The sequence below is a fragment of the Chanodichthys erythropterus genome, chromosome 9, assembly GCF_024489055.1.
Source record: "Chanodichthys erythropterus isolate Z2021 chromosome 9, ASM2448905v1, whole genome shotgun sequence".
NCBI classification, from domain to species: domain Eukaryota; kingdom Metazoa; phylum Chordata; class Actinopteri; order Cypriniformes; family Xenocyprididae; genus Chanodichthys; species Chanodichthys erythropterus.
Genome location: NC_090229.1, coordinates 23656013 through 23681819, shown reverse-complemented (window position 1 = coordinate 23681819; position 25807 = coordinate 23656013). Strand labels below are relative to the sequence as shown.

Sequence of the window (25807 nt, the reverse complement as noted above, 5' to 3'; positions counted from 1 at the left end):
CCTTGTTTAAATATTTAAACTAGATGGTGCTACCACAAAAACTAGGGTCCTAGAAATGCAGTCCTAAAAGTGCAGCTTCCGGTTTTGCAGGCAGATTATAATGGGCAGCTCTGATGAGTCAGGCTGGAAATCTCACAGTGATAACAAGATGAATAAGAATCAAACTGAGAGCCAACAAGAAGACAATTAAATCTGAACTGTGGAGCCTAAAGATTCCCAGCACGCAGAAGTCCCATCAGGTCCACATCAAGACTTTGGGAGCACATACAATTTTTAAAATATATTGCCTCCTTACGTTTTTTTCAGTGTATTATCTAACATGTAATGTAGCTGACTGAATTTCTTTCTTTTTTCTTTTGATAAGAGGAATTAAACTGTAGTTATTTAACCAGGCTACTTGATATCTTAAGAAGCTCATAGCGTGACAAATTTTTTAAAGTGTCATTCTTATTTAAAATAATATAATTTAAAGAACATACTTGCGTGTGAACTGAATGTAATGTTTTTGGACACTGCATGCTCATTGCAATGAGACGAAAATGTATTATAGGCTTACATTTATGTTAAATGCAATTAACTTTTTTCAACCCACTTAAGAAGACCTTTAATATAATTTCTACTATCACTGAAATATAGTTCAAATGTTCAGACAATAATTTATGGTAAACTAAAATACACTTTAATTTCATTTTTATTGAAACTTGTATGCTTTTAAATGTTTGTAATTACACATTTGTGATTAAGTTGCAATATAGCACATTTATAAAATATATGACCTTTTAATGTAATACTGCTGCATCCGAAAACCAGCTGACTTGTTGCCTCACTGCCCATCAGGCAATGACTTGGCAGGCAGTGCATGAAGGTACCTCACGCACTGCAAAAAATGCTGTTCTTACTTAGAGTTTTTGTCTTGTTTCTAGTCAAAATATCTTAATGTTTTTAAATCAAGAAGCATTTTCTTGACAAGTAAAAATTATTTTCTTGTTTTCAGGAAAAATAAGTCAAAATTAAGTAAGTCTTTCCTTAAAACAAGCAAAATAATCTGCCAATGGGGTAAGCAAAATAATCTTTTTCTTAAAATTCTTAAAAGATTATTTTGCTTACCCCATTGGCAGATTATTTTGCTTGTTTTTAGGAAAAAAGTACTTAATTTTGATTTATTTTTCCTGAAAACAAGAAAATTATTTGTACTTGTCAAGAAAATGCTTCTTGACTAGAAACAAGACAAAAATTCTAAGTAAGAACAGCATTTTTTGCAGTGCGAAACTGATTTCAGAGGCAGCGTAACAATTTAATGACAGATAACAAAACAGAGTTTGAAACAATAACAAAACAAATTGAATGTTTAATTACTACAATACTAACTTCTCACTAGAAATGTCATCAAAAGTGGGGAAAGTTGGTCAAAATGTACACTTTACACACAAACTGACACACCAACCTCAAATTTTAGATGCCATCTTTATTTTTTTAGTTAACAGTCAGGGAATGGAATGTGCAGGATTGTGGGATATTAAAGGCAGCGAAGGATACATCTATGCTGCCTTCAGAAATCCATCAGATGAAGGTGTTTCAGGATATATATACATATATTATTCTGATAATCTATTAACTATTATGCTTTGAAAGGGACAAAGGGGTATGAGTTGTCTACATAATGTACACAATGCCCATAAATTAGAATCATAAGTATTTTAAAATGGAGTTAATTTATCCCTTTACAGGGTGACCCTTCCATTTAATGTTTAATTTTGTCAAAAATAATTTTTATGATGTTTTACATCAACCTGGTACATGCATAAATAATGCATACAAATAAAATACAAATAGATATGTCAAAGAAAATTATTAGTGCATACATACAGGTTTTTTCTTAAAGAAATTAAGATATTTTAATAAAATCTGAGAGATTTCACCCAAATCCGAGATTTCCCAGATTTCATTCAAAATATCTTTGTGTTTCAAATATTAATTAAAGACTTATGGGTTTGGCTTTGGAATGACTTAAGAGTGAGTAATTTTCATTTTTGGGTGAAATAACCCTTTAAAGATTCTGTCATTATTTACTCACCCTCATGATGTTCCAAACCAGTATGGGTTTCTTTCTTCTATTGAACACAAAATAAGATATTCTGAAAAATAAAAAAGCTTCTTTCCTCTGTTAATATTTACATGCCTTTTAAGTGTTTTTTGTTGTTTTTTTTAGTCTGTAAAACTCTTTGCATGGTTGACATTTTTAAATCATTCTCTTTTATAAAGTCTCATGTGACAATTAAGGTGTCCTTTATGTATGAACCACTTTCCACATGGTGAAATAAGGTGAATGCCTGCTCCCTTTTGTGAGATCTGATGTGATTCTTAAGGCGTCCTTTAAATGTGTAACGCTTTCCACACTGAGGACAGGGGAAAGGCTTCTCTTTGTGGCTGTGAGTACTTCTATGTATCTGAAGGAGTTTCTTTTCTGTAAAACACTCTCCACATAATTTACATTTCCAATTGTTCCCTCTTGAGTGAACTCTCATGTGAACAGTAAGCTGTCCTCTATGTATGAAACACTTTTCACAGTGAGGGCAGCTGAAAGGCTTCTCTCCAGTGTGAATCTTCATGTGGTAAGCAAGCGATTCTTCATGTTTTAAACCCTTTCCACATTGATGGCACTTGAAAGGTCTCTCCTCAGTGTGACTTCTCATGTGTCTTATGAGGTCCTTATTTATTACAAATCCTTTTCCACACTGATGGCACTTGAAAGGCTTCTCCTCACTGTGACTTCTCATGTGCGCCTTAATGTTTTTACTTATTTTGAACCTCTTTCCACATTGGTGACATTTGAAAGGCTTCTCTTCGGTGTGAATTATCACATGCTTGTTAAGGTGTTCTATGTCTTTGAAACTCTTTCCACATTGATGGCATATAAAATGGTTCTCTCTTGTGTGAATTTTCATGTGTAATTTAAGGTTGTCTTTACGTATGAAACACTTTCCACACTGATTGCATGTGTAAGGCCTTTCTCCAGTGTGAATCCTCATGTGAATCATTAAGGTCTTGCTTCGCGTGTAACTTTTTCCACACCGATCACATTCGAAAGGTCTTTCTCCAGTGTGAACCATCATGTGATCCTTTAAGGTATTGCTTCGTGTGTAACTCTTTCCACACTGATCACATGTGAAAGGCTTCTCTCCAGTATGAACTCTCATGTGGATTTTAAGGTTTCCTGCTGTAGTGAAAAAGTTTCCACACTGATGGCAAGTAAAAGATCTTTTAGATCCTGCCTCCTCGCCTCTTTTTTGTGAGGAAGACTTCTCAGTCTGTGAGCAAAGATTATCTTCATTTATGAAATCATGTTTCTCATACTGATCTTCTTCCTCCTCCATTTCATTCAGATCTGGACTCTCCTCTTTAAGCAGCATCAGGTCTGAAAGGTGAAAAAAAAAAGTTAACACCAATTTAATAAAGAGCAAAAGACATCAAACAGCCACAGTCATGTGAGAAAGAAAGGACAGCCTATTGAATTCTGTTGCCTATTGAAGGGAGATAATCAAAATTCCCTTGCCTCTTCACTATATATACATATATCCTTTTTTGAATGACTGACGTGAGTGATTATAATAAGAGTGATAATCAATAATCAATATGTAACCTCTTTTATTATTAACTGATTTGAGTGATTTGTTTCTTATACATCCATAGAATGAGTATGTGGCTGTTGAAATGTTCTTTTCAGAAGTTCTGCTGATATCTGTGTCTTTGTCTGTCCATTTGGAGACACTCTCACCATATGTCCAGCCATAGATCCATGTTTCTCTAACACCCTGGACAGCTAGGTCACAAAGGTCACCCTAGTAGCTGGACTATGTGACTTTTTCTCATTTCACAGTGTTATCCTATCTCTATGTACTTCTCTAAAGAATAAAGATGAATATTAGACGTAATTCTCTACAGAACTAGAACAGGTTATCTTATGTTTTGAAGAAAACTTTCCTATTTACAGTTGGAGCCTGGGTTGACTTCAGCATTGGAGAAGCTGTGAAGCTGTGTATCTGTGTATGTGTGCTAATAATCTGTGCAGGTCCGGACAATTGGCAATTCAAGCTGGAGACAGAGAGACGCCACCTCACGACCCTAAAGGGACATCCAGTCCCTAAATCTGGGGGTCCCTCGTCAGATTCCTGATGCCTGGAGATACGCTTCTTACTATCTGACCATGTGTGGAAAACTTCTAATCTTGTCTATCTTCTCTTAACCAATCAGAATCCTTTTTACCTTAGTAATGGCATAGTTAGTAGACTCTGTTAGAGTATAATTGGTGTGGAAATGTGTATGGATGCAGGGTGGGCTTAGGAACTCCTTGTGAGACTTGAAGTTGGCTTCTGCTGATGAAACTGCAAACTATTCTTCATTAAATTTTTCTTCAATTTATAATTTTTTTTTAAGCTTTGACTCCGGGTCTTTATTCAACATATCTGGTTTCAAGGGTCCTAAACTGTTTATCCCCAACACTATATATCAGGAAATAATTAAAATCTATTTATCTAAAATCTAAATAATTAATCTCGTTCTTGGCAGGTCTTAAAATTAGGTAAATACAACCTCAGATGAACAACAACAGTGTGTCATTATTGATTTAACAAAAACTAGGCAAAAATTAAATGAAATTAAAAGCCATGTGTGACAAACTATGTACACCATTACTGCTTCCATTGGAATCAAGAGGGTAAGTAGCAGTCAGGCGCTGCTAATCAGATGTCTTTGATTAATTAATCATCAGCAAGTGTGATCCCCTCTACAAAACAGATGTTTTGGTAGTTTGCTCGTCTTGAGCCTTCAGGTGTGCGTTACCAATACCATGGTGGAAAGACGTCCGCAATGATCTTAGAGAAGCAATTGTTGCTGCCATCAATCTGGGAGGGTTATACGGCCATTTCCAAACAATTTGAAGTCCATCATTCTACAGTGAGAAAGATTATTCACTAGTGGAAACATTCAAGACAGTTGCCAATTTTCCCAGGAGTGGACGTCCCAGCAATTTCACCCCAAGATCAGACCGTGCAATGCTCAGAGAAACAGGAGCTACAACACAGACTCTACAGGCCTCAGTTAACATGTTAAAGTTTATGACAGTACAATTAGAAAAAGATGGGACAACTATGGCATGTTTGGAATGGTTACCAGGAGAAAGCTTCTTCTCTCTAAAAAGAGAGAAGAAGCACAGCTTAGGTTTGCAAAGTTGCATCTGAACAAACCACACAGACTTCCTTTGGACAGGCAAGACCAAAGTGGAGATGTCTGGCCATAATGCATAGCGCCAAGTTAGGCAAAAACTAAACAGCAAATCAGCACAAACAAGTCCTTTCAACTGTCCATCACGCTGATGGAGGGGTGATGATTTTGGCCTTGTTTTGCATCCACAGGCCATGGGCAGCTTGCAGTCAGTGAGTCAACCATGAACTCCTCTTTATACCAAAGTATTCTAGAGTCAAATGTGAGGTCACCCAGCCGACAGCTAAAGCTTGGCCAAAATTGGGTAATGCAACTGGACAATTATCTGAAGATCACCAGTAAATCTACACCAGAATGGCTGAAAAAGAAAAGAATAAATGTGTTGCAATGGCCCAGTCAAGTCTAGATCCCGACTGAAAAGATGTCGAGAGCTTTGCATAGTCAAATGCCCACAAACCTCAATAATTATAACTACTTCAAGTTATTGCTGCTAAAAGTGGATCTATAAGCAATTGAATCATGGGATGTACTTCTCACCCATGGGTTTTCCATCTTGGCTTTATTTTTGTTAAATAAATAATAACACTGTGTAATATGTCATGTGTTGTTGTTGTTCATCTAAAGTTGTATTTACCTAATTTTAAGATCTGCTAAAGACCAGAAGATTTTTATAATGTTCTGATGAATAAAACCATACAATTCTAAAGGATGTACTTTCTTTTTCATGACTGTATTTGTATAAAGGTTAATTCGGTACTTATCATATTAAAGGAAATTCCCAACCCTGGCCCTCAAGTTCATCCAACAACACACATTTTGCTTTATTCCCTTATCAAACACTCCTGACTCAACTTATCAGCTAGGTAATACAAATTTTAAAACAAGAAATGTATGTGTCAGATAAGGGACACAACCAAAATGTGTTCCATGATTGTCTTCTCAGCTGAGGAGCCACAGCCCACAAAGGCTCATTGAAGTTCACTGAACATCCATGGAGTCCAGTGGGTTACAAAATTATTCAAAATAAATTCATAATGATTTTGTGCATGATCAACATTGCTATATTAAAATAATTTAATTCTTATTTAAATGCTAAACCACTAAGCTGTAGTATAGTCTCAGTGTTTTTTAAATTAAAAAATATTGTTGAATCACTAAACATTTTAGGCTAATAGCTCTTTATACTATACACAAACTGGTACTGAGAACTGTAAAATTTTACTAATGTTGATGCAGACTACTTACAACATCTTGTAAATTGACATATAGCTCTTATACATCTGGATTTTTTTAGATAATCCGCTTTAATTGTGCCATTCATTTGATTGGATTCATCATGACATGTCATACCAATTTACAGGACTAACGTATTTCAAAATTATAATTCATTTGTTTAGATGTCAACAATTTAATAAGCAACAAATAACAGAGTTCACATTTAAGAACCAACCTGTTTGTTCCTTAGTTTCTTCATGTTTCACTCTGAATGGTTCTGAGATTGTCATGTCTTCAGTTTCCTCTTTAATATACTCCATATTGATGTCACGTGATCTTAGTTGTTTCACCGGGAGTTTTTCCTGTATTTTAGACATTTTGTCATATTAAGTATGAAAAACCCAATGTTACTCAAGTATGAATACACTTTACTTACAGACAAATAACACTCATCATTTATGAGCCCTTTACGGGACAAACTAACAGTATCAGTGTAACAATTTTTAGACCATGCCAATACAAATGGAAAATATAGCCCGTGTTTCACGGAAAAAAGAAAGCCATACATATTTGGAGCGACATGGGGGTGAGTAATACAGTATTTTCATTTTGGGATCTACATTTAATAAATGCAATCATTAACAAGAAAAAGTATGGAACTTCGTGTCAAAAAGATCCACTGTGTTTGACTACTCCTCAAAGTCAGTGCAGCCCGTGGCCATTTTCCCCCCCAACAAACACCCTCCTGCTAATGGTAAAACCAACGGTTATTCAAATAATAATTTCACTACGCACACGGACCGTCATTAAACATAACAATCAATTGATTTATTTTATGTTACCTATATATTAATCGATTTAAACACCTTAAATACATAATCGTTCAGAAACACAAACCTTTGTCGAGTCAGATGAGAGCGGCGCAGCCTTGTGACGTCGCAACACCAAACCAAAATAAAAGTTCACATGGTGCTTCTTAAACGGAAGGCTGCAATTTTATAAACCATGATTTAAAAAAAATCAAGCATGAATTCCATGTCGGTACAGGCTGTTATATGCTGGTTAAAGCTGGTAAAGTACTGATGGACCAGTAAAGACATGCTGCTCTCAATCAAACCTGAGCTGGTGTTGCTGGTCTACCATCACTCCTACTTCCCACAGGGACCTACAGCATCCCATGCTGGTTCCAGTATGCAAAACATGCTTTATGCTGGTGACCAGCAATGCTGGATTTTTCTGCAGGGAATTAAATTCTTTAATCAAAAAAAAATATAAAGTATAAAAGATATGCTTATAAGACGATATATATAAACATGAAACATGATTTAAATAGCCATTCACAGAGAAAAATGTGCAGTGTTTACATACACAAAACCTTTATGATATTGGTTATTCTGGTTCCACTTTGTTTTCTTCAAACGGGTGGTCCCTTTTCTGTTCTTCTGCTCTTCCAGGCAGTCCAGCAATGATTATGTCAGAGATTCGATTTGAATAAGGAATAACAAATTTATTAATTAAAAATTATAGTCAAACAAATTCATTAAGTAATTAATAGTTAATAATAAAATCTAGAGTATTGTACGATCCAGAGTATTGTATCTAATAGATGAAGATCAGAATATACAGAAAGAAATAACAATAATTAAGACATTCGCAGAATGAAATGAGAGATAGAAGAGGAGAAGCAGAAAGGCAAAGGGAAGCAAAGCAAAGGAAAAGGCTAAACTATCAACGACTCAGTCCATTTTATACCATAAGCATAGGGAAATTTACATCCCACTCAAACTTATGTTTTGTTCTAATGAGAAAAGATTAAATGGATTTACCCATTATGTCATAGACTGGTCAAATGTCAAAAAATAGATATAGGGGTTGTTTTGACCCCCTTAAGGGAATTTTGCAAATCTTACATTATTACATGTCAGCAGAAATAATACGAAAACATCACTTCTGCAGTACTTGGCAGACGTCCAATATCTAACCACAAATGTGTCAACATGACCTGTCACATTGGAACACTTGAAGAACAACTGAATATAGCAAGGATACATACTCTTAAATATATAAAAAAAAATAATAACCATAAGAGTACAATAGAAAGTAAATACTTCAAAATATGATGAGAATTAATATAGAGTAGGAGTACATGAATATGAAATCAAAAGTAATATTGATAAATCATAAGCCATAAATGATTAACATAATATATGAATAAATGCATGAATATGAATATTGACCATTTTTCAGAAAGAACTCGGAAAGAAACACTGACCTGGCATAGCTGATCGTATCCTTCCATTCTTCCACTGACTATGATATATATATATATATATATAAAGTTTAATATTAATTGTCAGCAAACGTTCAATGTCCAATTTCTAGAATTAATATTAAGAACATGGACATATATTTCACAAGCATTTATATTTGATTACCAGACAGATTATTATAAACCTGAGCTTTATTCTCCCAGACATATCCTCGCTATATTATCATATTTCTGGTGTGCTGCTTATTCTTTGTGATTTTTTTTTCTTACTCCTTTCCATTCTGTTGACTGAATTGTTGTTCATAATGTGTAAAGTCTGTCAATGTAATAAATGCATTACCTCCACAAACTAAAGAATGGAAAGGTACGATCAGCTATGCAGGTCAGTGTTACTTCCCGAGTTCTTCCTGCCTGTTTCTGGACACATTTAATGATAAAAATGACAAAGAGGAGCAGAAGAACAGAAAGTACCCTAGGCCAACTGTTTGAAAAAATATTCAACAACAAAAACAGAATTCAACTCTGCAGTAAAGTAGCTCTAAAAAGACAATAGTTAACAGTCATTTGAACAGTCACAAACAGTCAGTTGAAATCAGTTCATTGTCGATTCACTTTGGTTCAAGTTCTCATCCAATAGTGTCAGTGCAGTCAAATCAGTAATATTGCTGAATATTTATTGTCCCCAACTAAGCAAGTCAGAGGTCACAATCAGGGGCGTAAATCGCGAGGGGGACGGGGGGGGACATGACCCCCCCTATCTGAGTGCTGTCCCCCCCAAAAAATATAACTAAAAACCACTCTAAGTATTGTAAATAAATGATATATCCTTAAAATAATTGTGTAAGAAGTAAAGCAATACAAACGCAAACAGGCGTTTTAAGTTTAGAAACATTTTGAGTCACCTCTCCCTTGCCTCACAGTGGTTTGGTCCACCGCGCACGTCACTCTCGTGCGTGTAGAAATCAGAAATCCGGCGGCGCCGGCGGGAGAAAAGACAGACGGTAGTTGAGAGGAGCTCTAGTAAGGCTGTTTAGGCTATTTTATTAAAAAACATCGGATGAAGTGGTTATTTTTGCTTTAAGACTGCCGACGCTGAGTAATTAGTCATAACAAAAAAAAAAGCAAGATGATAACATGATTTTTTTTCCCGTGAGTCCGCTATTTTAGCAATTATAATGTTACCTAGCGTGTTGTAGCTTGTTTACAATTGCTTGTTGGATACTATGTCACCCACACCAACAACAATTATCAGGTTTCAGGCTTTCGAGGAGTGCACATGTGTATGCAAAGCCTACAAAATCTTATCAACTGACAAACTAAAAATAAGTCGACAGAGCCCTCTGCTATGAACAGTAAAATGCAGATCAAAATCATTCTAGATGTTGGCAGTGTGCAAAGCTACATCTGATAACAAAGTCTTTCTGTAGGCCTAAAGGAGAGCATATCAATACAGAATACAGGGTATTGATATTTACCCCAAGGGCATTTTTTCCCCTAATCTTATTACATGCTTCATCTTTTATTTCTTTCTTTTTCTTTTTTTTTACATTTGATCAATAAATTCAATAAGAAAAATAAAGCAGGACTGTTATGAATCAAATTAAATAATTTACACTGAAAAATTACAACTGCATTAAATAATGTTATGATATTCTATAAATATTTTTGAATATACAAATAAGAAATGTTGGGAAAATTTAAACTGGAAACTGAACTGGCAGTAGGCCGTGGCAAGTGACTGTCCTAGGCTGCGTTCCAGTTCGGTTTTAGACACGCACTCGCGAACTTCCCTAAACACTTCCCCTCGGGGGAATCCCTGCCGCCATTTTGAAGTGCGTTCCACTTCGTGAAGTGGACGAGGGAAGTTTATATGGACAGACCCTCGCTCCCTCGATTTTGAACGAGGGAGCGAGTCTACTTCATATGTACACTTCAGGCAGCTCCATAACCCACAATGCAACACGATTGTGTCGTCACCGCATATCGCGTTTAATTTACCCCACCACAAACAACTCTATGATATATTAATTATTTTTTAAACATTTAAAACACACATATATACATATAGAATGCTGTATTAAACAATTTTGTAAGGGAAAAAAAATGAATAATAAAACAGCTCCATTGCGGATTCCAAGTGATCAAGGGCTTAGGACGTTCCAGTTCAGCCCATACAAAGGTTCCGCCAGAAGTGGGCACTCGTGCAACGTAAGCAATGACGTACATCCGAGTCAACAAGACCGAGTGAAGTTAGCGAGGGAAGGGCATTTAAAAACCGAACTGGAACGCAGCCCTAGTCATTCATTCAAACGACTGATTCATTCAAGAATGAGGCAGGTGTTTTGGAATAGGCTACTGATTCTTGACTCAACCGATTCGTTCAAAACGCTGAATCGTTCATTAATAAAATATTTATTATTAAATATTTATATTATCCATTATCAATCGCCACTTACACTAAATGTAATAGAATCATGCTTGCGTTTTGGTGATTCCCTAACTATTTTTGTTATTGTTGTTTTAATCAGGACAAGTAAAGCTCTCTTTCTCTTGGCCCTTCAAGAAATTAAGCGTTAATGTCGAGCCCCGGACAGCCCCGGCCCAATTTAACCCCTGCATATATCCTTTATAAGTAAAATTTTGGCTGTATTATTTGTGTCCCCTTCAAAAATTGCTCTTGAGAAATGTTATGTTTATTGTCCCCCCTACTGTCCGATGAAATTTACGCCCCTGGTCACAATGGAAAGGAACACAAACTCTTTCAGGTGACAGGAATGGAGAAAAAACATTGGGAGAAGCCAGGCTCAGCCGAGGGACCAGTCTTCCTCTGGCCAGTGAACGAACACGGTGTTATTATGATTCAGGCTGCATCACAAGTGAAAAGTCAGATTGTGGATCGAAGCATTCAAAATATTGAATCCAGTTCCCCAGCCAACATGTGTACATGGGGCACATATGAATATGAAATTACAGTTTTTTTCAGTTGCTAACAAGCATTGTTCAATACCGAAACCACATTTTCAAAACTCTTCACACACTCTGCATTACCAGCATGAATGTTGGCCAAACAGTTAATCTCACCTACAAAACTCACTCAGACCAACATAACACTGGCAACAATTCTCATTCAGAAAACACACATTTCATTCACAACACACTGACCTAAAAAACACTAACAACAGGAAGCATTACATAATTGATGAACTTTTCTTTTTTAAAGTTTCAATGATTTTCCACATAAATCAGTTCTTCATATAGAACACTGTAACACAATTTTATTGAAAGCATTTGTAACACGAATGAATCAGAAATTAATCAAAATTTCATTTTTTATGAATATAGTACTTGAAAATTATAACCAAAAGGTGAAAAAAGAGGGAAAAAAAACTCCAGGGCTACAATGATAATAAAAAAAGAATAAATAAAATACATTCTACACATTACTGTAACATGTTCATTATAGTAAATTACAGTGATGGTTCTCGTCTGCTCTCTCTCTTGCATTGGAGTGGGTGGAATTTCAGCTAAAATTGCAATTAGCTTGTAATGATTATTTTTTTAATTTTTGGCTATAAAATTGAGAATATTTTAAAATAATTACTGCATAAATGCTTGGAATTTGCCATCATTCTGTTCTGAATGTGTTTTTAATCATTTTGAATGCAGTGTGTTAGCATTAGAAAAATGTGCTGAAAATACATAGTATTTTGCATGTTGTGGAGTACGAATGGGAAAAGAGTTCCTGAATTTTGAAAAGTGTGGTCACTGAATGCATTTTGTCTGAAAGCAATGAAAAATGGTTCACAGTTTGGTCTTCATTGACTTCTGTTTCGCTGACTGTGTGAAGAGTTTTGAAAATGTGGTTTCGGTATTGAACAATGCTTGTTAGCAACTGAAAAAAACTGTAATGGGCTGAAAAACTTGGCCCTACATAGTCCGCGGGTTCCATAATCGCATGGATTTCATACAGGATTGCACTTGACACTAGGTGGGTCTCAAGTGGGCAACATGCGCAAGACCCATCTCTGTCCCAGCATTGTAGAAGTTATTATCATAGCATAACCCAAATAGCTTCTACAAAGTTTTACATGATGTATTGCCATGACCTCATCTTGAAGCTGAAATAAAGAAAATAACCTTTTGGTTTCCTTTCTAGAAAGTTTTTCAAATGAATCTTAAAATGAACATGTTGCTGAATTCATATTACTTCATACTGTACTTACATGGAGTAGGGGAGTATTTACACTGTGACATCTCGGAGACTCGTCCTAAAAAAATGTGACACATTTAAACAGAGAATAAACACAGAGGAACACTACAGAAACATAAAGCTTCATACTGTGAACTCTAAGTCTCTAAGGAATTGATGCTTTGGTGTGTTTTTTTCTAAATGAGCATTAGATATAATGAACTGACTGTACAGAACATTTACCAGCAGTTCGTCTCTTCTTCCTCCATTTGATGAGAGCAGTTATGAAGAGAACAGCCACACACATTAACACCAGCACACTGATAACTACAGACAGACTGAAGGATCCTGGGTCAGATTCAGCTACATCTGAAACTGGGGTGGGAAAAATAACAGTGATATAAACAACAGGAAAATAAATTTGTAAGTTATAGACAGATATTAAAATGATTTACAGAGGTTAAATTTAGTAAAAAAAAATGTTATTTAATATAAAATTGCAATCTAGTATTGTTGCTTCTACTGAGAGTTTTAATACATTTCAGGTTTTTTTTACAATCGCTAGGACACATTTCTTAATACTTAGGCCACTTTTTCAAAACTCTTCACACAGCTCTCCTAACCAACTTTCATCTTGGCACAGCAGTTAATTTCACATTCAAAATGCACTAAATCTACCAAAACACGTCTCAAATCAACTCATTCTTCCAGAACACTAGCAAAGGTTTTCACCCAGCAAACACGCTTTGTCAGTCATAAAATACTGACCTAAAAATACTAACATCAGGTATCATTATACAATGTTTTCTTTTGTAAAATTTCTTAACAAAACAAGAATAACACTGTCTATTGTTTATAATTCACTGCAGTTTGTTTCATGAACCTTGTTTACATAACAGTACAAAATTATTCCGAAGTTTTCCTCTTTGAATGGATGATAATGAAATTGAAAAAACAAATGCTTGTGTAGGTGTTCAGTTTCATCTAATTGCTTTGATAGTATTTGATTTTTTAGATTCAGCATATATTTCATTACAATATTACTGTAGAAATGTAGCAAAATGTACATAAGTTTAACAGTTTTGAAAACAGTATGTAAGCATGTGCAAATTGGCCTGTACGTACAAAGAGTTTTGGCAGTTATTGTGTCTGATTGAGAAAAGAATTCATGAAATTTCAGAGATGTAGTGCATTTTGTGACAAAGCAATGATAATTGATCCTCAGTTTAGACCACATAGACTTCTATTGTGCTCACTGTGTAAAGAGTTTTGCAAAAGTGACCTAAGTATTGAGAAATGTGTCCTAGTGTATGTAAAATACTGTAAATATCATTGTCTTTTATACAATGGCAATCAAGTATCTTCTATCTAATGTCTTCTTTGTTATTCAGTAGTTTTGTTTGTTCTTTTGATTGTCAGTTTTTCTTTACCAAATGTAATGTCCAGTTTGTTGTCCAGATTGAGGCGTTTCATTGTACAGTTGTATTTGTGTCTTTCACGTTGTTCTTCTGCGCTGATCACCAAACTCTTCCTCATCTGGTAAGTTCTGTCTCCGTTGGGAAGAATCTCTCCTCCTGTGATCTGATCATCATCCACAGGCTGATCATCTCTGAACAGAGTCAGGTTAATGTGACGGGGGTAAAAACCAGTGGCCAGACAGCTGATCTGAAGCCCTTGAGAGTCTGTGAGTGTCTTCTTCATGAGTCTGACTCTGGGTTTCACTACAGAGAAGGACGAGAAGTCTTACTGTTGTTAAACTGTTGCATCAGTTATTTATTTATGGTTCACATTTCATAAAGTATTCAGAAGCACATGCATGTATTTTCTGTCAGCACAGCTGTTTGGGTCATATTTGTTGATTATGCTTTTTTTCTATCTTTATACTGAAGTTAATCAGGTTGATTCTCTCACCTTTTCTCATCACATTGTTCTTTTCCATATTCAGGTACCTTTGCAAAACTTTAATGCAAATAAAATGATAAACTTTTTCATATAGAAACTTTATATGGAGCTGTTTCACTTGGTCCCTTGGTATCATCCATGGTTTTTTCATCTGGATATCATTTATTTCCGGGTCATATGTGAACTCCTCCATACATTGTTCATCAAAAGCATCCCAGAAATGAAGTGGACCTGGTTTATCATCATTCAACAGTTCACATCCAACAAGTCTCTGATGGACATGTACACCTTTAAATAAAGGAAAAATGTACGTTTTATTACATTGTCTTCACTGACATAATATAAAATGTATTGAACTGAACTGGACTTTATGTAATGTATTATCTTACATTACAGTTTTTTACAATCGTTAGGACACATTTCTCAATACTCAGCCCACTTTTTCAAAACTCTTCACACAGCTCTCCTAACCAACTTTCATCTTGGCACAGCAGTTAATTTCACATTCAAAATGCACTAAATCTACCAAAACACGTCTCAAATCAACTCATTCTTCCAGAACACTAGCAAAGGTTTTCACCCAGCAAACACGCTTTGTCAGTCATAAAATACTGACCTAAAAATACTAACATCAGGTATCATTATACAATGTTTTCTTTTGTAAAATTTCTTAACAAAACAAGAATATCACGGTCTATTGTTTATAATTGTTTAATTGTTTACAAAATTATTCTGAAGTTTTCCTCTTTGAATGGATGATAATGAAATTGAAAAACAAATGCTTGTGTAGGTGTTCAGTATGATCTAATTGCTTTGATAGTATTTGTGTCACGGTTCATGAATCCGCTGTCTCATTCTGGTGTCTGTGTGATGGTGTGGGTGTGTCACCTGATTGTTTTGTGTGGGCGTCGCCGCTGATTGTTGATCAGCGGCAGCTATGAGCAATTACTATCTGCCTATATAACGCCTTGTCTTTCGTCTCTTGTTTGTCAGATCGTTGTACGGTGTCCGCGTGTTGTTTCCTGTGTTGCTTGTTGTGTGTTTCCCTGGACTGGACTTTGATTCATTGCTTCCTGGTTTTCGTGTTCTCGTTGGATTACTCTCTGGACTTCACGCACGGATTACTTCACGGACACTGCTCTTCGGTCATCACTCTTCACGGATCTTCACCGCCCATCGACGTCCCTGTGTTACCACTCTCCTGCTGACTGTTATATGTTCTTTGTGTATGTTGAATCTGACTACCTTCGGTGTGAAGCTCTATTAAAGAGATTTAACTTGCATCTGCATCCTTCCTTCATTCCGTGACAGAACGATCTGACCAATATGGATGCAGCGAGTTCAGCAGCTTTAACGGAGTTCATCAACCACAGCATCTCCCGCATGGACCAGCAGCAGGAGAGCATCACTTCCACCGGACGCGCTGTCCAAGCGCTGGTAACACAGGTGTCCGAGCTCTCCCGGGAACTTCAACAACTTCGCGCTCCCACTGTGCCACCCACACCGCCTGTTCCCCCCGCGTCGCTGGAGCGACGCGATCTACCGGAGCCCCGCCTGCCTGTGCCCCAGAGTTACGCCGGTGAGCCAGAGTTTTGCAGAGCTTTTCTGAATAAGTGTTCCCTGCATTTTTCTCTGCAGCCTCGTACATTCGAGCATGAGGAATCCAAGGTGGCGTTCGTCCTTACATTGTTGACTGGGAAGGCGGCTTTATGGGGAACGGCGGTGTAGGAGAATAAAGACCCATGTTGTTCCTCGTTCCAGGCACTCTCCGCCGAGATGAAGAGGGTGTTCGACCGTGCGGTGGCAGGAAAGGAGGCCGCTCGACAGCTTACCGAACTCAAGCAGGGCAGCCGCACGGTCGCGGATTATGCCATCCAGTTCCGCACCCTCGCGGCGGAGTGCCGTTGGAACGAGGAGGCGCAGTGGGATGTGTTCCTGCATGGGCTGGCCGGCCGTATTCACCGCGAGATTTACACCCTGGACCTTCCTCAGACTTTCAACGGGCTGGTTGATCTCGCTTTACGGGTGGATTCCCGCCTCCAGAAACTGGAGTTTTTGGAGGTCCCCAGCACCAGACTACAGGGAGCGGAGGGCCGGACGGCCAGCGCTGCTAATACGGTCGGTCCCGCCACAGATCCTGAGCCCATGCAGGTAGGGAGAGCTCGGCTTTCCCGGGAGGAGAGAGAAAGGCGGAGATCCCTGGGCTTATGCCTATACTGTGGAGCATCGGGACATCTTCTCAGGTCTTGTCCAGTAAAAGACCAAGCCCGATAGTAAACTCGAGGCTACTATCGGGCGGGATCTCCGCTGAGAAGTCCTCACCATCACCTCTTCTCCCGGTAAGACTGAGATGGGCGTCTCACAACATCACCTGCAATGCACTCATTGACTCCGGGGCTGAGGGGAACTTTATGGACACCAGTTACGCACTACAGCATGGACTACCCATCTCTTCACTTACTCACCTGGTTACAGTCAACGCACTCAACGGTCAACGTCTTCCTAACATCTCTCAGATCACGGATTACGTCACCCTCACCACCTCCGGTAACCACAACGAGAGGATTCAGTTCATGCTTTTGGACTCACCGCAAGCACCCGTAGTTCTCGGACACCCCTGGCTCACCAAGCACAATCCTCGGATCGACTGGCAACTCAACACCATCACCGAGTGGAGCACTTTGTGTCACAGGTCTTGTCTTAAGTCTGCTTGTCCCACTGTGTCTGTCTCTGTGTTACAGGAAAAGGCTGCGGATTTGTCTAACGTGCCCGCGGAGTATCTGGACCTGAAGGAAGTGTTCAGTAAGTCCCGTGCTGCTTCTCTCCCTCCGCATCGTCCCTATGACTGTGCCATAGACTTAGTTCCGGGTAAGTCTCCGCCTAAGGGCAAATTATACTCTGTCTGTTCCCGAGAGGGAGGCCATGGAGAAATACATTTCTGATTCTCTGGCAGCTAAGTTCATCCGCCCTTCCTCTTCTCCAGCGGGGGCGGGGTTCTTTTTTGTGGGGAAGAAGGACGGATCTCTGCGACCTTGTATTGATTACCGAGGGTTGAACAACATCACGGTAAAGAATACTTACCCTTTGCCGTTGATGTCTTCAGGCTTTGAGAGGTTGCAGGGAGCGTCCGTTTTCACTAAATTGGACTTGAGGAACGCTTATCATTTGGTCCGCATTAGGAAGGGGGATGAATGGAAGACCGCTTTTAACACCCCTAGAGGGCACTTTGAATACTTGGTTATGCCCTTCGGGCTTTCCAACTCGCCCGCGGTCTTCCAGGCACTCGTCAATGACGTGTTGAGAGACATGGTTGATCAGTTCATTTATGTCTACCTGGATGACATATTGATATTTTCGTCGTCTCTCCAGGAACATGTTCAACACGTCAGACGAGTGCTCCAGCGTCTGCTAGAGAATGGGCTTTTTGTCAAGGCGGAGAAATGCGAATTTCATGCACAGTCTGTTTCCTTTCTAGGGTACATCGTCTCGTCCGAGGGAATTCGCATGGATCCTGACAAGGTTAAGGCTGTGGTGGATTGGCCAAGTCCAGATTCCCGTAAGGCCCTACAGCGGTTTCTGGGGTTTGCCAATTTTTACCGGCGTTTTATTCGCAATTTCAGCCAGCTAGCCGCGCCTCTGACCGCCTTGACCTCACCACGAACGACCTTCAGGTGGTCAGATGCAGCTCAGGTTGCATTTGCCAAACTGAAGAGCCGCTTCGTTTCGGCTCCCATTCTTATCGCCCCTGATCCTTCGCGTCAGTTCGTGGTGGAGGTCGATGCGTCAGAGGTGGGGGTAGGAGCAGTTCTTTCCCAGCGGGCGCCCTCGGACGAGAAGATGCATCCCTGCGCGTATTTTTCTCATCGTTTGTCTCCCGCTGAACGCAATTATGACATTGGTAACAGAGAGTTGTTGGCAGTCAAATTAGCGTTGGAAGAGTGGCGTCATTGGTTGGAGGGATCGGGGGTGCCCTTCATCGTTTGGACTGATCACAAGAACCTAGAATATATTCGATCGGCCAAAAGACTCAACTCCAGGCAGGCTCGGTGGGCACTTTTTTTCGGACGTTTTGACTTTGCTCTATCGTACCGCCCGGGCTCCAAAAACATCAAGCCCGATTCTTTATCTCGTATTTTTGATCCATCCGAGCGCCCGTCCACTCCCGAGTGTATTCTTCCTGAGACATTAGTAGTCTCCACTCTTACATGGGAGGTCGAATCGAAGGTCCTGGCGGCCTTAGAAGGGGTAATGCCTCCGCCCGGGTGCCCACCGAACCGTTTGTTTGTGCCGGAGGAGTTAAGGTCCTGCGTCATCAAGTGGGGGCATTGTTCCAACGTGGCTTGTCATCCAGGGGTTAATCGAACCAGATTTTTGGTTAAGCAATGATTCTGGTGGCCTGCTATGGCTCGGGACATCCGCAGTTTTGTTTTGGCTTGCTCGGTTTGTGCCACTGGTAAGACGTCCAACCGCCCTCCAGATGGGTTACTCCAACCGCTGTCTGTCCCTTTGAGACCCTGGTCCCACATCGCTCTAGATTTTGTCACCGCCCTCCCACCCTCCCAGGGGTACACGGTCGTTTTGACCGTAGTGGACCGGTTCTCGAAGGCGACTCATTTCATTCCCTTGACCAAATTGCCCTCTGCCAAGGAGACAGCGGTTACTGTCGTAGACCACATCTTTCGGTTACATGGCCTCCCGGTAGATGTGGTGTCCGACAGGGGTCCCCAGTTTGTGTCCAAATTTTGGCAGGAGTTTTGTAGACTGCTGGGCGCGACGGCTAGTCTTTCCTCTGGGTTCCACCCCCAGACCAATGGACAGACCGAGAGAGCCAACCAAGATTTAGAGCGTATGTTGCGATGTTTGGCGTCCAAGAATCCTTCCTCCTGGAGCCAACAACTCTCTATGATTGAGTACGCACACAATTCGTTACCAGTGTCTTCTACGGGCCTCTCTCCGTTCGAATGCAGTTTAGGTTACCAGCCACCTGTGTTTCCCCGTCTGGAATCCGAAGTCGCGGTCCCCTCTGCTCACGCCTTTGTCCAGAGGTGCCACCGCACTTGGAACAGAGCCCGCGAGACTCTGTTGCAAGTGAGGGCGCGCACCAAGGCTAAGACTGATCGCCACCGGTCAAAGCCTCCCGTATACGTCGTGGGTCAAAAAGTGTGGCTTTCTACCAAGAACATTCCGCTCCGTTCCGTTGCCAATAAGTTAGCTCCCAAATTCATTGGCCCGTTTCCTGTCACTAAGATTATTAGCCCAGTGGCAGTCCGACTCAAATTGCCTCCGGCGTACAGGAGGATTCATCCCGCCTTCCATGTTTCCAAAATTAAGCCTGTTTTTCACTCGCATCTTAATCCGCCTACTCCGGTTCCCCCACCACCGCGGCTCGTAGACGGGGAACCAACCTATTCGGTTAATCGCATTCTGGACTCGAGGCGGAGGGGACGCGGATTCCAGTACTTGGTGGACTGGGAAGGTTACGGTCCGGAGGAGAGAAGTTGGGTTCCTGCTAGAGACATTCTGGATCACTCCCTTATCGATGATTACAATCGGCAGGTAAGGAGTTCTGGGAACGCCGTGAGGCGTTCCTAGGAGAGGGGGTACTGTCACGGTTCATGAATCCGCTGTCTCATTCTGGTGTCTGTGTGATGGTGTGGGTGTGTCACCTGATTGTTTTGTGTGGGCGTCGCCGCTGATTGTTGATCAGCGGCAGCTGTGAGCAATTACTATCTGCCTATATAACGCCTTGTCTTTCATCTCTTGTTTGTCAGATCGTTGTACGGTGTCCGCGTGTTGTTTCCTGTGTTGCTTGTTGTGTGTTTCCCTGGACTGGACTTTGATTCATTGCTTCCTGGTTTTCGTGTTCTCGTTGGATTACTCTCTGGACTTCACGCACGGATTACTTCACGGACACTGCTCTTCGGTCATCACTCTTCACGGATCTTCACCGCCCATCGACGTCCCTGTGTTACCACTCTCCTGCTGACTGTTATATGTTCTTTGTGTATGTTGAATCTGACTACCTTCGGTGTGAAGCTCTATTAAAGAGATTTAACTTGCATCTGCATCCTTCCTTCATTCCGTGACAATTTGATTTTTTAGATTCAGCATATATTTCATTACAATATTACTGTAGAAATGTAGCAAAGTTTACATAAGTTTAACAGTTTTGAAAACAGTATGTAAGCATGTGCAAATTGGCCTGTACGTACAAAGAGTTTTTTGGGCAATTGTTGTGTCTGATTGAGAAAAGAATTCATGAAATTTCAGAGATGTAGTGCATTTTGTGCCAAAGCAATGATAATTGATCCTCAGTTTAGCCCACATAGACTTCTGTTGTGCTCACTGTGTGAAAAGTTTTGCAAAAGTGACCTAAGTATTGAGAAATGTGTCCTAGCGTCTGTAAAAATCTGTAAATGCTAAAAAATAATAAAAAGACACTACATTTGTTATTAAATTATTTATGTGTTAAGGTTCATATTATAGGCTATAGTTCTCACCGTCTGTGTGATTTAAGTGTTTTTTAACATAAAAATCGCGAGTTTTCATGCTATTATACATGGCGTTAAATACAACATCAGCATCACTTTGCACTTCATTATTGAACTGTGAATCAGTACTGTGAGAGCGATAGACAGCTTTCCATGTGACAGAGTCATAATACAGTATTTGCAGATCATCCAACATCAGCACAACACTGAACTCTGGAAATGGTGTCTGTCCAACTATATATGTTGCCAAAGCCATCAGTGAGTGAGAACCTGTGGATACACAAGGACGAGAAAATACAGTGTCAAATTAACCCATAACATATGTATCTTCCACTGGCATTATAACTAAATATACATATGATAAATATTCCATCACATAAAATATTTGGATGCTTGTTGCAGCATTTTCAACCATGCTGATAAAGGGTGAAAGAATAATAAACAGTATTAACAGGCAATGTTGAAGCAGAGATCAGGCCGGAGTAGGTTGAGTTTATGAGAAGACCATGATACTACAACACTGTTAACAATATATATATATATATATATTGTAACGAGGTTAGTAGATGTGGGAAGAAGGAGGCGGGAACCGGCGAACATTCAACAAAACTTTAATATAAAATAAACAAACAAAACGAAAGTAATGCCGGCAGACCCTCGCGGAAGTCTGCCGGCCACACAAACATAATAAAACATAAAATAAAGTCCAGGCCTGGTCCTCTCTCGTCCTCCACGGTCGTCGCTCCTCCTTTTATGCTCCCGGAGCTCCTCCGTGAGAGACTCAAGGCCGGTGCGCCTCCCAGGTGATGCTTGTTATCACTTGCGTCACCGGCCTCGCGCCGTTCCCTCACGGCTTTCGCCCGCCCTGGTCGCCACATATATATATATATGCAATCATGCAGTGTATATATATATGCCATTATGCAATTTTACAGTTAACATAAAAAACATGAACAGATATTTCACATGTATTTACAATTGTTCACCAAACAGGCACATTATTATAAGCCTGAGCTGCTCTTCCTCACACCTAACTTCCCAACTCAATATTTCTCCTTTTCTGTATAAGTCACAGAAAAGCCATTCAAAATCTTAAAGGTGCTAAAGAGGATGTTTTGTTTTATACATTTTTGCAATATTACTTGAAACTGTCTTTACTAACTGATAAAAGACTATTTATTAGGTGCACTGAAAGGAATAATATTAATATACATCATCTGTGCACGAGGTAGGGCCTTAAAAACATCAGCCAATCGTTTACACGATCATCGCATAAACGATTGGCCCTCTGGCTTGTCAATCACTGCCATGACGTTCCTTGTGAGAGATGTGCGCGGCTGCGCTCCAGTAACTTTCCACACTCTACAGGCGCCGCATGCAATGTTTTTGTCCGGAGACAGGAGTAACAACTGCAGATTATGAGTTACCTGCGGTGAGTCCGACATAATGAATCCACTAACACGACACAGCGAATGCCGGTGGTAAACACTCGTGTTCCAATACGAGTGTTTACGAGTTTTGGGAGGCGTTCCTTCGAAGGAGGGGGGTTGTTCTTACGCATGCGCTCATTTCAAAAACTCAGTAACAGTCTTTGGATTCTCAGTCGATGAAAAAATCCTCTCTATCACCTTTAAATACTGTCCAACATTCACAGGCAAAATATCAAATTGCAACGTTAAAGGTATAGGTCACCAAACATAAACTCTGTTTACATTTACTCACCCTCCAAACTTGACTTTCGAAAGAAGACATGTTGAAAACATCTGATCTTTGTTGCTGTTTTTTAAACTATAAATAATAAAATACAATGAAATACATACATTTCCATCCTATAAACCACTAGGTAAACCTCACAATAAGGTAATACACTTAACCACACCTTCCTGCCTGTGCATGGACATTAATGCTGACATAATCTGTTATAGGCACAAACACTCAAAACCATTTGTTACCATTGACAAGTAGGTTTTTTTTAATGAAATAAAAAGTATCCACCTTATTTTTAGGATCGGGCGCGGCCATTTGAAAATTAGACTAATGTATCTGGTGTTATGTATTGCCGTAATTATAAACACACTAGTTTGTTTGCAGCACAAATAGTTTTACCATTTAATGCACAGTTTTTCTTCTTATAGGCTAATGAATCAGAAGTCTCACACAATCACAGATAACCAAATAAGGTAGATAGGAAAGCATCAGTTTAACTTACCTGCATTGACGACCGTCAAGCATGACAGCAGATATGCAAGCTTGAGCATTCTCTGAATTAATGAATCCAGGTGTTATGGATAATCTCTGAAAAAAAAAATTTGTGTGTCACTTCTTAACACGATGCAAAATCTGTCTTCCAACTAATAGGTGTTGTGTAGCCTACTTCTACAATGTTTTTGAGCGTTATTGTCTATTGTAACTTAGCTGCCATTTAAGGTGAGGTTTTCTTCCTCATGTGACTCTTTCGTTTTCTCTCTCTTTTTTTACTTTCACTTTCTTTTCTTATTGTGACGAGCAGGGCGGGCGAGAGCCGTGAGGGAACGGCGCGAGGCCGGTGTTACAATATATTCGGTTCCTGAAATATTCTGTTCCACTGGGTGGCGCCTCCATGAATATTCATGACATCCTCATCTTGTGGGCGTGTCCTTGAGACAATGCGCAAGCGAATGGAACTGAAAATATTAGTACACGCTCCTCAAATCGCATCGGTTTAATGGATTATTTCGAAAAGGTAATAAAATGTTCAATGTTAGTCAACAGTTCACATGTTCAAAACAATGCATAGTTTGTGTAATATGATAAATCGTCTGAGCTATTTTGCCTGATTGAGTACAGGACAGGCATTCAGATAAACAGAAGGATACAGCAGAGCAAACATGAGCCAATAACCTTGTTTTACACTGATGTGTTTTCTGTTTAGCGTTTTCATTTGTGAGGCTTTAAAAAGTTTTTGAATAGTTTGATTAATTTGCTTCCTTCGTTGTCATTGTGACTAGACTGCATAGTGTTGACAACTTGAAAAAAACCTCTACAAATGTCCTAATAAAAAGTATATAAGCTATAGCCTGTTGTGAATATTCTGTGTCATCCTTAATTTATTAATTATTTTGATATTTTCAGTGTTTATCACCACAGTAGGCCTAAGACTTAAGTAGTAGCTACCCTTATCAACACTAAACTACAAATATTTCCTGTTTTCTCATATTTTACTGGATATCATGACAAATTATAATTATAGTCCAACGAGTAAATGCACACTTGATGTTATTTGTCACATATTTTTGTTGCAAAGCAACATCAATTTTTTTTTGTTTTGTTTTTCACAGAACTGTTTTTCCAGCAAATTTCTTAACGTGTAAATATTTGAACAAACAAAAAGATTCAACAACTGAGACATAAACTGAACAAATTTCACAGGCGTTTGATCAACAGAGTATCTTAAAGTCTGATGTGGCGCCAGCTGCTTTACAGAGCATCTCATCCTCAGCACCAGATTTGCAGCTCTTGCTGTGAGATGTTACTCCAATCTTCCATCAAGGCAATTCACGTGTGGTTTGGCACTGGAAGGACAATCAGCTGTCTTTCTGTCTCCCTGTAGCACTGTCTCAGGCATCTTACATTACAGACATTGCACTTTATTGCTGTGTTCACATCTGCAGTCCTCTTGTCTCCTGCAGCAGGACTAATCACGTCCACACAGGTGATCAGAGACCCTGGGCATCTTTATTCCGCTGTTTTTCAGAGTCAGTAGAAAGGTCTCTTTAGTGTCCTGAGTTATTGTAACTGACCTTGATTGACCTATAGTGTGCAATAATTGAATAACATAACAAACGTTGTTAAAAACCCTTTCTAAAGATCCGTAAATCTTATTTGGAATGCACAAAATTATCTTTAAAATATTATCCTGAAAATTGACTTTTTTTAATTTTTTTTTTTTTTTTTTAACAACAAATCCAGTTGTAGCCTATATAAATATTAATTACATTAAATGTTATAACAATTACAGAAGTAATTACTCTATGAATGTAAGTCAAATTGAAAAGACATTTAAAAAGTTAAAACAATGTGTGAAAAGAAGCAATGCTAAATGTGAGCTTCTGAGGTAAATATTAAAACAGGGCCTTGGCACTCAGGAACAGCCTTCATGCATGTCCGGATCACACACTGCCAGAGCTATCCAAGACTTCAGCTCTCACATCCAATCTGAAACAGACAGTGACTTTACAAGATGATGAGCATAATGTGACATCACAAAACAAAACCATATTATGACATCGGTGATGATAATAACAAACAACATCATCTTGTAAAGTAGCTGTCTATTTTTTCTGTGCATTTGTGCTGTATTACCTCACAGAAATCAATTGTATTATTATTATCAGAATTATTTTATTTGACTGCTTTTGAAATTGTTTTAAATCAGGTAGCCTACATAAGGTTCTTTGAGTATGTGTTATGTTTGACACATTTCAGGGTTTTGTGCTGTAATATCCTGCCTTGTCAAACTTTAACAAAACTTAATTATAATTT

The 25807-nt window shown here is 39.1% G+C and overlaps 2 protein-coding genes across 5 annotated transcripts; both read right to left on the bottom strand.

The window, feature by feature from the left end:
* Positions 1-1273: 1273 nt before the first annotated feature.
* On the bottom strand, positions 1274-11727 carry LOC137027178 (gastrula zinc finger protein XlCGF57.1-like). Of its 3 annotated transcripts, none has more exons than XM_067395085.1 (5): positions 7804-11727; positions 7553-7688; positions 7333-7423; positions 6671-6797; positions 1274-3415 (listed from the first exon to the last, which is right to left on the bottom strand). In XM_067395085.1, the coding sequence occupies exons 2-5, from the start codon at positions 7612-7614 to the stop codon at positions 2265-2267; spliced, it is 1431 nt and encodes a 476-aa protein (XP_067251186.1). In that variant the 5' UTR covers positions 7615-7688; positions 7804-11727; the 3' UTR covers positions 1274-2264. The 3 variants fall into 3 exon arrangements, with proteins under 3 accessions (XP_067251186.1, XP_067251185.1, XP_067251187.1); XM_067395084.1 differs by having other exon boundaries at positions 7553-7671; XM_067395086.1 differs by having other exon boundaries at positions 7553-7671; positions 7811-11727.
* LOC137027179 (major histocompatibility complex class I-related gene protein-like) lies at positions 11723-23738 on the bottom strand. 2 transcript variants are annotated; one of them, XM_067395088.1, is made up of 7 exons: positions 23496-23738; positions 23009-23074; positions 21296-21556; positions 14805-15083; positions 14324-14614; positions 12928-13268; positions 11723-12822 (listed from the first exon to the last, which is right to left on the bottom strand). In XM_067395088.1, the coding sequence occupies exons 3-6, from the start codon at positions 21540-21542 to the stop codon at positions 13102-13104; spliced, it is 984 nt and encodes a 327-aa protein (XP_067251189.1). In that variant the 5' UTR covers positions 21543-21556; positions 23009-23074; positions 23496-23738; the 3' UTR covers positions 11723-12822; positions 12928-13101. The 2 variants fall into 2 exon arrangements, with proteins under 2 accessions (XP_067251189.1, XP_067251188.1); XM_067395087.1 differs by lacking the exon at positions 23009-23074.
* Between the last annotated feature and the right edge of the window lie 2069 nt (positions 23739-25807).

What these genes read in the sequence shown, in the direction of transcription:
- LOC137027178 (XM_067395085.1), bottom strand. Translation starts at nt 7,614, where the DNA reads ATGGGATGCTGTAGGTCCCTGTGGGAAGTAGGAGTGATGGTAGACCAG. An exon ending in GACCAGCAACACCAGCTCAG is followed by an intron (nt 7,424 to 7,552) that starts GTTTGATTGAGA and finishes ATAAAATTGCAG; the next exon opens with CCTTCCGTTTAAGAAGCACC. An exon ending in TCTCATCTGACTCGACAAAG is followed by an intron (nt 6,798 to 7,332) that starts GTTTGTGTTTCT and finishes TCTAAAATACAG; the next exon opens with GAAAAACTCCCGGTGAAACA.
- LOC137027179 (XM_067395087.1), bottom strand. Translation starts at nt 23,544, where the DNA reads ATGCTCAAGCTTGCATATCTGCTGTCATGCTTGACGGTCGTCAATGCA. An exon ending in CTTGACGGTCGTCAATGCAG is followed by an intron (nt 21,557 to 23,495) that starts GTAAGTTAAACT and finishes GTGTATCCACAG; the next exon opens with GTTCTCACTCACTGATGGCT. An exon ending in ACACTTAAATCACACAGACG is followed by an intron (nt 15,084 to 21,295) that starts GTGAGAACTATA and finishes CTTTATTTAAAG; the next exon opens with GTGTACATGTCCATCAGAGA.